Source organism: Taurulus bubalis (genome assembly GCF_910589615.1).
Source record: "Taurulus bubalis genome assembly, chromosome: 9".
Taxonomy (NCBI): Eukaryota; Metazoa; Chordata; class Actinopteri; order Perciformes; family Cottidae; genus Taurulus; species Taurulus bubalis.
In genome coordinates this window covers 16,299,035-16,312,721 of record NC_136597.1, presented here as the reverse complement: position 1 = coordinate 16,312,721, position 13,687 = coordinate 16,299,035, and the positions used below count along the sequence as shown (strand labels likewise).

At 41.3% G+C, this 13,687-nt stretch overlaps 1 protein-coding gene across 1 annotated transcript; it reads right to left on the bottom strand.

Moving 5' to 3' along the window:
• Positions 1-1,097: 1,097 nt before the first annotated feature.
• Positions 1,098-2,438, bottom strand: c2cd4a (C2 calcium dependent domain containing 4A; the record flags this gene model as incomplete). Its single annotated transcript, XM_079223068.1, has 1 exon — positions 1,098-2,438. The coding sequence occupies one exon, from the start codon at positions 2,436-2,438 to the stop codon at positions 1,098-1,100; it is 1,341 nt and encodes a 446-aa protein (XP_079079194.1).
• Positions 2,439-13,687: the final 11,249 nt, after the last annotated feature.

The following is a 13,687-nucleotide window of genomic DNA, read 5'->3' as shown; positions in this document are numbered from 1 at the left end:
ATCTTTAACTAGGATCTATAGTGGCAGCCGGTGCTTTTAAGCCTGATATTTATTGCTGAAAAAGAGCAGGATATGCGCGTCTGGAGTCTGCATTAAGGGCTCCTGCTCTGTTCAGTTGCGTAAACATATATCTATATTGCATAGAGTTTTTTTTTTGTCTTCAACATGAATATAGTATGTTTTTTATCTGTAGTTGTCTGAATCAGAAATGGCTGTTTGAGTTCATACACAGTTGAATTCTTCATGTTTTATTAAGTCGTTTTGCTGGCAAAATTATTTTATAATTCTAGGCCTTGCTGAAGGTAGTTTTTTGTAATGCCTAATTTAAGTGTTTTGTAAAAAAAAAAAAAAAACAATAGTAAAAGTCTCGTCACCTAAATGTATGACTATCAAAAAGGCAGAAAAAAAAGTTTTACTGATTCATATTTAAAACAGGTAACAATAACCTGGCCTTCTATGAGAATCTGATTTTTAAAAAATATATATTTATTTTACCTGTCGAATGTGATTTTCTCGAACAGCTTAAGTTGTTATTCTGTCCTCATGAAATATAACAGTAACTTCTGTAACACGGGGGAGGGAGGCAGATATAACTTATTTTGTGCACTGATTAAAATGATACATACTCAACGGTGAAAACTCCCATCTCAGGTTTCTAGTGATATTTTTAATCATTGGAAAGGTCACAAAGGGAACAACAGATGAGGAGAAATATGAGATGGCAGTTGTCTCAGGTCGGCTGATGCTGAAGCCACACAGGCTGTAAATGATTGTATTATTATTTATATATACACAGTATCTATATATAGTTTGTTTTTAAGCATTGATAAAGTAGGGATTCCCTTTTCATTAGTGGTGCATATGTTTTTCCAAAATGAAGTTCATCCTGATCATTGAATCCTGACTATAAAGAAAACAGGGTGAACTGATGAAACTAAATGATGTTACAATACAACTTGTTAAAATATCATTTTGAGATGTATTAAAGACAAACAACGTCACTGTTTTCCATAATTTAATCATTATAAAAATCCTGTTTTACAATACAAAAATGCAAATAAATAATTCAACACTTAAATTAAAAGTTAAGGAAGTACTTAGGTGTCTGATGTCACAATGCTAGAGAGAGGCAAATCACAGTCACCCAGGAGATAGTCTCTTTTCAGGGTGGACATTTTGTTCACCACTTTAAAGCGTAGGGACCGCTGGCTGATGTCTTCCTCTGAGATACTATCAAAGAAAAAATCCTCATTGAAGATCGGATTACGGCTCTTTCTGAGGACTGTGCTGCGCTGCTTCTGGACCTTTCCGGGCACCAGAGAGAGGCTGACACTGCAGTTGATGATCTTGGGGTCTACAGAGAGTGGATAGAGGCCTTCCGCACTGATCAGCCGAACCCGTAGTCTTTGGTTATCCGGGCAGTACTCTGCTGAGAGTCTCAGGCTGCCGTCTTTTCCTATGGGTGCCATTCTTTCCTTCATTACTCTCTCTCTGTGCAGAGTCAAGTCCATGGGGAAGATGTTGGGCGGCGCGAGGCTGTAGCTGCTCGGCAGGCCTTCAGCTAACCCATCCGATGCCCTCCTCATGACATTGGGGCTATTGTCTGTGGAGCTGCCTTCATCTGTGGACAGGGAATTGTTCCTGGACACCATTGCCTTCCTCATGTTCCTTGACAACAGCAGTTCATGGCTCAGTGCTTTGAAGAGGGAAGACTTGGCAGGGCACCTGGTCAGCAGGGGCGAGCTGAAAGGAGAGGATTCAGTAGAGGAAGTCGTATCGCTGTCCAGAGTGGCCTGCCAGTTGAGAGTGTATCCTCTCGGGGAAAGCCTGGAGGTCAGGCTGTTGAGGCTGAATGAGGAAGGAGAGGTGGAGGGAGGGACTTTGGAGCACACGATGGATCGACTCCTTGGCAGCAGCAGGGGAGAGGAGCCAGGATCGGAGTGGAAGAGCGACTCCTTTCTCCTGGTGTGGGGGCTCTCCAGTAAGGTGCAAAAGCCATAGCAGGTCTGAGCTTTGGCCATGTGTGGAAGGGACAAGGCAGCCTGGCTCTGGGGATCCGCATTGGTGGTCTCCTCATCACTGCAGCCATCATATGGGCTCTCATCCACGTTCTCCACCTGGATAATGTGTGGGTTCATGGCCTCATAATGTGTCACCTCTATTTCAGGGCTCACCCTCTCACAGGGAGATGCCTTGGTGACGCGAGCAGCTCGGCTCTGATCCGTGTTCTTCGTCTCCTGCAGGGATGGAAATGTTGGGGGGATGAAGAACTCTGGGATGTTGTCGGGGGTGATGACATTAGGACAGAGGGAAATCCTTTTGGGTTTTTCGCCCTTTTCTCCAAACATGATGTCACCTATTTTGAAGCTGAGTTCTGCTGATGGGATAGGCAGGTTAGATCTCTCCACTGACACGCGGATCTTTTCCACCACCCACATGGGTCCTCAGGTAGAGATTAGGAAACTCTGTAAAGTGAAAGAAAATGTGCTTGTAAGTTATGGCATTTTCTTCTGAAACATAAAAAAAAGGATACAAAAGAAAATCATGTCATATCTACAATCATAAACTTTGCAAGATGTTATCTTACCTTTTTTATGAAGCTATAGAAACTCCACCAGGCTGTCTTGAACGGGGTGGACTGATGGCTCCAGCTGAAAGGCTGAAGTCTGTGAGGCTCTCTTGGCAGCAGATGGAGGTTCTCTCTTGTCAGGACCAGCACATCTGTGGCTGTTTGAGAGATGAACACAGTTTAAATGAAGCAGGAAACCAGTGGATGTAGCACCCGCCCCCTGTGCTGCATGAACAGGATCCTCCCTCCCTCCTTGTCCGCTGGTTCCCATGGAAATATCTAAGCCACAACAGAGCCCACTGTGTAGTGAGATAAGCTTACTTCTTTGAAAGTGAACAACTGTCTGGAAAGCTTTCGATTCGTGTGTTTGTTTTTCATTTATTTAAATCAGATGGTGTATGACCTTTTTCTCTGAACATAAACAAGGTGATCTGATAAGATAGTAATTCCAAACAATTTTAGAACGGTTGAAATGTCATTACCTGAAAGGCAATAGTTCCAGGGGTAAAGCTGGCCTAGTAGCTTTACTGTGTTTAGGAGAGCTGCAGGTCAATCTCCTAACAACGTCTTACTGAAGGTCTTGTGATATTTAAATAAATGTGCTGTGTGCTATTGGTTGAATCATCTGGTATTAGTATATTGTTTATTTGCTTATTCCAGTACTTCATTGATGTTTTATCGCACTCATTTTTAAAGGGAATATTAAGATGCGGAGTACATTTTAATTTACATACACTTCACTTGGAAAATTCTCGATTAGAATTTGCATTAATTTCCATGGGTCTTAAACCTTTATTGAAACATGGTAATGTCTGTGCTACCCTCTTGTGGTGGCATACGAAGCAGCTGTAATATGAATTATCACTGGAACAGCTATAACTTGGCAGTTTACTGCATAATCTTCCAAGATGTTCTTGACACGGACTTAAACATACATCCGTCCATCCATTATCTGTAACCGCTTAACCTAATCAGGCTCACGTGGACCGAAGCCCATCAGACTTAAACGGTGCAACTACAACAATAAGTCAGTTCTGCTTATTTGTTTTCTTTTTACAGAAAGACTCCTTGACATAGGCCTTGATATAACCTCTTTAACTCAATACCGAGAAAAAATAAACCTGTGCCAGCGCTGCTTGTTTCAGTCTATTTACAGTAAGATGCTAACGCAACAAGGACAGTCTTGGCTTTCCTTCACTCTCCTCTGAAAAGTGATGAGAGAAGATGGAGGGATCCTGTCAAAAAGCTTGACTCGGCCCTGGCCAAGGTTCAAGTGGTGTCACTTGGTTACCTTGTGTTACTGGGCAATAAAGGACAGAATGATGTCAGAGATAACACTATACCAGGAAAGGGTCCGAAATGGGGAACTTCTCAGAAATGTTTTTCCAAAATGTTCAAGTTAATTGAAGCGTTCCTCTCGGATATCTTGTGCCTCTCAAATACCACAAAATTGAGAAAAAGGTGTGAATTTGAGGAAAAATGTAAATATGTTGTAAATATTATTGTTATTATTAGCTGTATTATTAACATGCATGCACATTGGCCGGAGGAAAGGGTTTACATGTCAAAGTTCATTGTCTCGATTTGAGGAATTAGTTCAGCATTTCTTCTCTGAGATTCAGAAGGAGGGAACTATGCAAGTAAAGAAATGTCAGATGATCAACCGTCTTCTGATCTTTTTGTATGGAATATTAATACTGTATTGATATGTAGTTCATTAATATTGACAGCCCCTGATTCCTTTTCGAAGTGTCTGAGCTTGACTTTATCTTTGCATGGGTGCTTTACATCTCCACTAGGGGGCAGTATATGCCCAGAATAACAAATAACAGTACCGAGACGGAGATGTTCGTCCAATTGATAGATTAGATACTCTAATCATCACAAAGATTAGCGAAAAGCTGCTACTCCGACCAAAATGTTCTCATCAAATAATGAATTAGAGTAGGCTGCGCGGTTTATGAATTTAATTACAAGGCTTGTGAAAAAAAAACTCTCGGAAGAGCTATTCTTTAAAAAAACAACAACATCATAACCGGTTACATGTAATTTGCTCGATTCCCTTCTATTGACATGTTCTGTATTATGTTTTTGCTGCACATATAATTCCACGCATAGCATGCACGTCCATCCAGTGTGAAAGTGGGAATAAAGCGCAGCATCTGTCCTACACTAATGGTTGGTCGCCGCTGCGCTCTCGGCAGGTGGAGCACAAATCCAAAATATTTTCAAAATAAGAGATAACTCATTGAAATATTTGCAGTCATGGTTGAATGATTATATTACAGAAAAAAAGTACCGCTCGTCTGTGTATCAACCGGCCTTCATCCCCGATCTCGATCTGACTATATCTATATCTACGGTCACCAGCGTCCATCGAAGACTGTGGGAAAGAAGGAAACCAGTGGGGGACTGTGACGCCGCTACCTTTTTTTTCGGCGCATAGATATGCGGTCGTGTTGCCCTCTCTCTTTCTCTCTCTCTCCCTCTCCCTCTCTCTCCCCTCATCTCTCTCTCCACTGTACGATAAACGAGGAGGGGCTTGATGCCGTGGAGGAGGCAGCAGGCTGAGCTGACCCGCTTGTGGTGTGTGTGTGTGTGTGTGTGTCGCTGAGCCCACATCCAAACCAGGTCGCATGCATTAACGAGTGACAGACATCAGGTAGGATTTCACTGCCAATTGTGTATGTGTTTGTAAAACATGTTCTTTCTTTCATTGTCGTGTTTTTAAACCCCGGCGCTGCTGTTCCTCCCTAACGGGCTTCCTACAAGGGAGGCAGACCGCTCGATGTCGGCTCAGCAGAAGCGCTGGAAACATTTCATGTTAAGCAGCCTGCGGTCGACCTTTCCCCAGTTTCAATGCTATGCGTGTCCACATCACCACCTCCTTGCTCGTCTTTTGGATTTAACAGCAGCCGATTTGCTTCATCTGACGTCTTATTTATTACAAGCCTGTCAAATCTATTTTTTCGCCTAATGTGTGACTGACTGCTTTTGACATTGACAGATAAGATACGATGGATATATATGGTTGACCTATTTATTTGGCGTTGTTACTGCATGTTGCATTTTTTAGGCTTTTCCGTGTGTAGAAGTAGGCTAAATTGGCAACTAATGCTGCTCCAGCCCCAGCATCCTTTCTGCTCTGCAAAGAAATGTGCTGTACTGTAACTTGGACTTGACCTGAATGTTATCTGGATTGGCTCAACATCAAAGCTATGTGAGACTGTAGTAGTGCATGCACGGATGCAACCACTGATGATTTACAGTGGGCGGACAGAAATGTGGGCAGAAAAGGCAGCGGTCACTCTATAATGGTCAGTTTGCTCCAGTTTGCTAAGACTGCTAAAGCTTGCCAGCCCACTAATTATTTGCCCCTGTGATAAAAAAAAAAAAATCAGCTATTTCATGGCTTCTTTTTACCCGACACCTGCCTTGCTGGTTGAGGTCAGAGTGTATGCTCATCTGGCTCCAAGACCAGCAGGGAGGATGTGCATCCCCTGATCGAAGGACACGACTCCCTGCTGCCTCGTGTGTGCGTGTGCGTGTGCGCGTGCGCGTGTGCGTGTGTGTGTGTGTGTGTGTGTGTGTGTGTGTGTGTGTGTGTGTGTGTGTGTGTGTGTGTGTGTGTGTGGAGATATTTAATGAGTAGTGACTTGTTATCACGCAGGTAAAGGACATTAAATGTTAACCCAACAAAGTGACTGTTTGGTGAAGGGGCCACAGTGCACACCTCTACAGTGCATATCTTTCCATGGTCGGTTTATACATTACTTTGTGGAACAAATGTATGGTTGTTGGGCTGACTCTGTACCAAACCACATTACAAGCCAGCCTCTTTCAACATTCTCATTACTGAAGAAGCTTTTGGCTGCTAAGACCATAACTGTTGGAGTACAAAAAATCCTCCCCCTCTATAATATGGAGCAGCTGAGCATGTTCTATGAGAGGCATAAGGGTCAATTCAAGGATACTCATGCCGTGAGGGGGGTTTGAAACCGTAAGTGAAGAGTGACATGTTTCGTCTGAGTGACGTAACTAGAGGAGTCAAGCTGTTTTAGCAGACTGCTGTGATTCTTGATGACTTTATACCATACGCCATCAGTGAGGGGTCTACGGGCGTGATTCTATCTGGGAGTAGCCAAACCAAAAATGTACTCCTTTGTGGTGTAGTGGAGGATAAAATCACCCAACAACCGAATTGTGGGGAATGGTACATGGACCGCAGCATTGTCGCATGTTGCTTAATGAATGTGTATCATTTCCACATAGGATCTGTGTTAAGTATCAATTAAATAGGCCCTTCACATTTTCAAAGTTATGTTAGTTTTGTCAGTGGTGATTTGATTGTGTGTGCATCCCTTGTAGTGTCCAGAAAAAAAGATGTGTTGAATGGCAGTTTGGTCAAATGTGCCAATAGGGAATAATCTCCAGATTACACAGTGCTGTGAAAGCTTTATGAGTCCTAAATACCTTTCCCTTATGACGGAATTGAGCTGGATTGTCTATAGGATTAATGTATTTATGTTTAGACTAGTCAAAAAAAATGTGCTCATTGTGTGTGTGTGTGTGTGTATATAGCATGTGCATAGATATATAATTTTGTGGAAATACAGAAGCTATAAATCTCAGTATTGGAACACTGCACCTGCGGGTTCACAGTATGCACCCTTTGCACAATATGCACCTTTTGCTTGTCCACAGTTCATACAGAGGCAAAGACCTTCCCAATCTCAGAATCTGCAATGAGTGCTGCACACTTTCCCACAACACAGTGCAGAGATATAATTAGATGACAGCACCACCAATGTCACAAGTTCACATGCAGCATGCATTTGCCAGCGGCAACTGATAAAAGCTCGCTGTTCCATCCAACACAACACTAGATACTATTCACAAGACCCAAGGTTATTCAAGCTGTGTTTGTAAGCTTGTGCCAAAAGAAATAAGAAAAGTTAAAAAAGTTCAACATAAAAAGTAGCGCAAACTTACAGATACTGTCAGCATTCTACATTTCCTCCTGCCTAATCTTTTGAAATATTAGATACTGCAATTTCACTTTGCAGTAGTAATTAAAACCAAGCACTTTTTAAACGGTGCCTTTTTCCTTCTCATTGCCAGCTATTGAAGAGGCCATTACCACAGTGATTCCGTATTATGGGAAGCTATTAAGGGTATCTCTGCTACAACAACTTTAATTCACTCTTTCTGCGCCTAATTTACTGGGAATCACAAGTCTCAAACATGATCTTTAAATGCACTGCATGCTATCAGGAAGTGCTTTTACTCCGTGTTCTTTCAAATTGTGCAACCTAGGGAGAAACATGCCATCCTTAAACTGTTCCATAAATAACTATAACAAGGTCATTCATTCCTGAGTAAGTATTTTGATCCAAAAAGTGTTGAGAACAAGCAATTGTTAAAGACAAAGCCTCAACTGTATTTCCGGACCCTTCATTAGAAAGTGAATTTCCTCTCAGCTGTTGCAGTTGCTCCGTCATCAAGAATGCATTCCTGGTCTGAATACCCCAGGAAATGTTCAGCTGGTGGGGGTAGGGAGGTAAAAGTTTTAAGACTCATTGGAGAGTGTGACCGTTGAACCATATTTAATGCATGAGTGTGTAGGAGGTAGAAACTAAAACACACCCCATGCTGTCGCTGTGACCCGGCCTTTGTGTTCCGTGTTTACGGGTGAAATGGATCCCTCTTATGTATTTTCTCTCTGCTGTCTCTGTGATCACAGCCTCTTTAGGGTCTGGCTCACCTCCAGGTCTGTTTCTAGACAAGAGGCAAATGTAGAAGCTGGCAACCATCCTCACTCCTCCACTAGTACATCAATCTGATTGAATAATTTCCTGTGTTTTCCCCCAGCAGATGACTGTGGCAGGCAGTCAATACATGTTCATTAACACTCGACCACGTTCCCAGTGTGCTTTTATTTGAGGTTAGGTTGATCAGGTTAAATTTGCTTCCTTCACCCTTGATCTATATTTTTTGGCCATTATATAAAAGCTCATGTAATAGCTTTATTTGACTGTTTTTAACTTTAACTGTTTTTAAATTGAAGAATTCTTAAAATGATCGACAGCAATATCATTTTTCGTTTGTTTCTTGATTGAAGGCAAAACGTTTTGCTCTTTTCAGATCACCTGATCATGTATAGAGAACATGACATAATTCGCTAAAATCTAGCACAATGTGTAAATCAAACCCGAGGTGAAGTGGTACCATGTTGAACACGATCCTCACAAAGCTGGCAGTGGTGGCTGATGCAGTACTTCCCATAGGCTGTACTGTACATGTATACATGTACAGTACAGCCTATGGGAAGTACTGCACATGTATACATGCGGTCTGAACTGACTGGGCTGTGCTTGAGATACGTCCGCAGCAGACTCAAAAAGTAGGTCAGTAGATGCCGGCGTGGTGCGCTTCAGGTCAGAGGCATCTCTCAAAAGCTGGTCAAATGAGATGCCAGTCTGAAGTAGTAGATGACAGAGCTGACTTCCCTATCATGCACACGCAGCACAAGGTCCCAAACAGGGTGGTTAGTGGCATGAAAGAAAAGAAGTGTGATCTGAGGGTTCCCTGAGCCTGAGCACCAGCTGTCAGCTTAATGAAATAGCTGTATCCTTACCTTTGGCTGCCTGGCTGCTATTATAAATACATTTTAGTAAATGTTGGTACCTTTTTTTGTCAACTGTGATTCATTTAATACATATTCACCTAATCTTTTCATGTGTCTTTTGACGTAGTGCTATTTTGTTGAATTTCAATTTAGCCGGGAGCTAGCGTCTGACATTTTAAATACTGAACATTTCTGCAATTGGTATAAATGACTGTATTAGCATCGGGTTGTCCTCGTGAAGTTTCAGAGAGTAAGTGTGCAACTGACACTACTTCATTTTATTACGCCTCTGTTTTGGTGCTACAGAGGAACACTCGGATGATTAGGAACGCGACCCACTCTGCCTGAGGCAAACTGATTATCTGTGCTAAACATCATGTGATACCTGTGCTAAAGATCATGGGATTTACAGAATCCTCTGAAAAGGGAAGAGTGGCTGAACACTTTTTTTTTTTTTTGTCGCTTATATGTATAACATGTGTGATTGATTACGAGTCCATTAAGCATGGTATTGCATTTGCGTATGAGGAGCTGATGTACATTATTCTGTTGAAATCAACATTTTGTCTTCTGTTCTAGAAGTGCAAAATATTTGCTATGAGCTTTAATGTTCTCAGAATCCATAGAACATAGTGCATCACCTGGTAGTCTTTGTTATATGGCTGCTTGTGTCACCTCATTGTATCCAACCCGTCTTATTTTTTTTTTTTGCTCAGAGCATCTACCTGTCTCTTTGCTGAGAAGTAGATTTGAATATACACTCAACAGAGGATTGAGAGCTGTTCTTGTGAAATTCACAGTATCTTTTGGCTGGTTGTGATGCGTAAATGAAGAACTGTAATAACTATTTACATTAAAAATATGGAGAGCTTTTGTAATATACGATATAGGCAAGGCAAGTTTATTTGTATAACACATTTCAGCAACAAGGCGATTCAAAGTGCTTCACATAAAACCATTAAAAGCATCAAAACATAATGCAGAAGAAAATAATTAACAATTAAGTACATTCATTAAAACATAAAAAAAAGGTCAAAAAGCTTTTTGTTCTGTTATTTTTGGGGATCTCAGTATCACAGGGAAAGCACATTAGACGCACACTCCGAAATGCTCTGATGCTTTTACCCCCTTCATCAGCATGCTGAGAGTGTTTTTCACTGGCAGGGGGTCTCCCAGGAACGCCACAGGAGCTAGAGGTCAATGACAGTGGAGCAGAGATCCTAGTGAGCCAGGCACTCGCCATCGATCTGCATCAATGATGCATCACAGCCAAATACAGTTGATTGGTAGGGGTCCTGCACCACAGCACAGTTCAGACAATAATCACTTGATGAGACCTTTTTTTTTTTTTAAACCTATGACATAATTGTTTCACTTATTGATGGCAAAAAAAAAAAATCAAAGAGCAGTGTTTGAAGTAATCCTAGTCTAATTTTCTCGCAGGGGGAGATTGAGAGGCTTACACAATGTTCAGATAGAGGGAGCAAAGGCTGGCTGCACTGGGACAGGCGATAGATGGGATAACCGGCAGATAAAGTAAACCCAATGATACTGCTGTTGAATGGCACCGTCCATCTTGTTTTCGAGAGAATTGACGGGCCAGTAGCAACACATCAAGGTTAATTGAGGGCTGTCGGGCCCTCTATGTGCTCAGAAGCTGTCAGGCTGTTTTTGTGACGAGGGGAAGGACTATCCTGTCTGAAGAGCAGCACTGAAAAAACTGCTATCCTCTGCTCTGATCCTCTGTAGGCTGCAAGGGTTGCTGACTGAGCGAGAATTCTCTCTCTGTCTCGCTCTCTCTCTCCGTTTATCTGTCTGTCTTTCTCTTTCTCTCTCTCTTCACAGTGCTATGCAGTGTCAGCACCTTGAGTCTCAAAGAAGAACTGTGGAATTCTCTGACACACTCTTGTCGAAATCATGTCACATTGGCCTGGTGTAAGTGCATTTAGCAGCTGGATGCTGCACAGTATAAGTGGTTGTGTTACTTTAGCCTTGTGTATCCATCTCATCAGCAGTGCAGTGACCTTGTGTTAAGGGCAGAGGGACTCTCTGGTTACCCTCAGTGAAAGTCAATAGCTAGGATTACATTCTTTGCTCTGTTTTTGGAGATGGAATGATAAAGTTGACTCAGGAGACCATGCCATGATTTGTATGCTCTTGAGAATGCTTTTTCTCAGTCACCATTTTGAGCTTGGACCACATTTTCGATGGGAAAAGTGAACCAGGAACTAGAAAAGCGCAGCGACAACTTACTGTTTTGCACAAAGCTGTAGGCCTCTACTAGGTATGTGAGCAAAGCAATTTCTTTTCAACCAGTAGTTATGGAATTTCTTCAACAAATTGGTCACTTGATTCAACTGAAAGATCTATGAAATTGTTTCTCCAGTGTTATGGTCCTTCCACAGATGTTAGTCATGCAGATGGATCTCTCAAAATGTAATTGAATGCTTTTAAGAGCTGAATCTTTGGCATTTTTTCTGTAATGACTAATGATTATGAGGTCATTCAAATGAATGAATATATTGTATATTAACAGGAGAATAAATGAGCATTGTCAATATGGAAGAGGTCTTAATGACAAACCTAAATGGTTCCTAGTCAATGATGAAAACAAAAAAACACTACACTTCCTACAAGCACCGAATGGCAGACAAATAGACTTAGCAATTAATGGCATGTTCCGCTGACCCCAGGTAGCCAAAAATTATAAATATTATTTTATTATTGCTGCTTTCAAAAAGACTGCAAAAACCTAATAATAATTTAAAAAAAAGAATATTGGTCAATGAATACCCTTGTGACCAATAGGCATGCGTATCGAATCAATAACCTCTTGGTACTGATCAGAATGTGTCTGTATCGCTTACTCACAAGTAATGCTTGTAAGGTCCGATTTGTTATTTTGTTTACTTGTTCTTTGGTCAGATAATCTTTGATTCAATTCCAAGTACTTCTATTATTTAATGTAAACTATTTACATGTATGACTATTAACATGTGAGCACTGTGGCTTCTTTTGAAAGTGAAAAGAAGGGTTTATAGAAAAACAGCTCTATAAGAAACGTATACAAAATTATTGGTTTTGGTCTCCGTACCGTACTCGGATATACCGTGAGCCCTAGTGACCAATTACTTGACTATTTCAGGCTGCAGCTCTACCAGATGCAGCATAAGCCACCGGGAACACTTGAAATCAGACTTGCATTCAGAAAGGCTTCCATAGTGAGCTATGGCTCATAAGTACTGTTTCTAACATCTGGTAATTTTTTAACTGTCACAGTCATCTGCCCTCATAAATGTATTGACTCAACCTCAGTTGTTTTGCTGATCCTCTGGGTCGAGTGCAACATAAATTCTAGATTGTTGCTGTGGGAATAAGGACACCTGGCCTGATGGCACAAAATCACGAGCAACGGAGGACTTTTTAATTCATGGCAGGTATTAATTATACAAAATCCTGAGGTTTCATACTGTAACCTTTTTTATCGGTACGCTGTTATTCTAAGAGCTGAATATAAATGTTGACTTTCTTCCAAACTGACTAAGTTTGTGTTAAATTTCCTGTAAGTGTGTCAGCAGCCACTGAAGTGAGGGATGATGTCAACATCCTCCTCTAGCAGATTTGAATATATTCTGTCGTCTTTCAGTGTGGCTCATCATTGTATTCATGCGTCTTGGCCTGTTAGGGATATTGTTTGACATCTAATGTGGTTTAACATGCGGAGAAGCTGGATTGAACCTTTGTTTCTCAGGATTGCATCCTGAATGTTGTGTGATTTTGTCCGTATTTACATTGAAAAGAAATCGGCATAGCATTCACAGAACAAAAATAAGGAGAAGGTAGCATTCATTCACTTCATGTCAAGTGTAACATAGGTGTTATTACATGATGTGACCTCTGCAATGGAGGAAAGAAAGAGGCCCCCAGGCTACAGGAGCTGATGGCACAGTCACTAATAGCCTATCGTATAATGTGGACATTACCTATTTGATTGTTTCCCTTCTATTCTGCTCTTTAACTTCCTCCCTGTGGCTATTCTCTTATTACACATGTTCAACCTGCTTTTGAATATGTGCAGTACCATAACACAGAATAACAGAATAAACATGTTATTTCTATAAAAGGTGTTAAATCCAGAGCTCTGAATCATGTTGTTAAAGTCAGTGAGCCATCAAAAGAAGTGGTCATTGTTCCGGTGATGCTCTGCCTGTTCAATATAGCACAACATGAATGGGCAGTGTTTCATGTAAGATGAGCCGTCTTGAAAAATCCCTAAATAGGGCAACCATTATATGCCTACTCTTTGCATGTGCTTGCATGTTCTCACAGACGGCTTTCCCATCATCTAAACTGGAAGAATAGCTCCTTTTTCATTTCGTGAAAGCAAAATATCTGGCCTGCTAATAACTGTATGCAGTATTAATTGGATGAAACAGTGGCTACTTGGACAAAGTAACGGCTAAGTAGCTTTAATTTCAAAGCCTTAATGT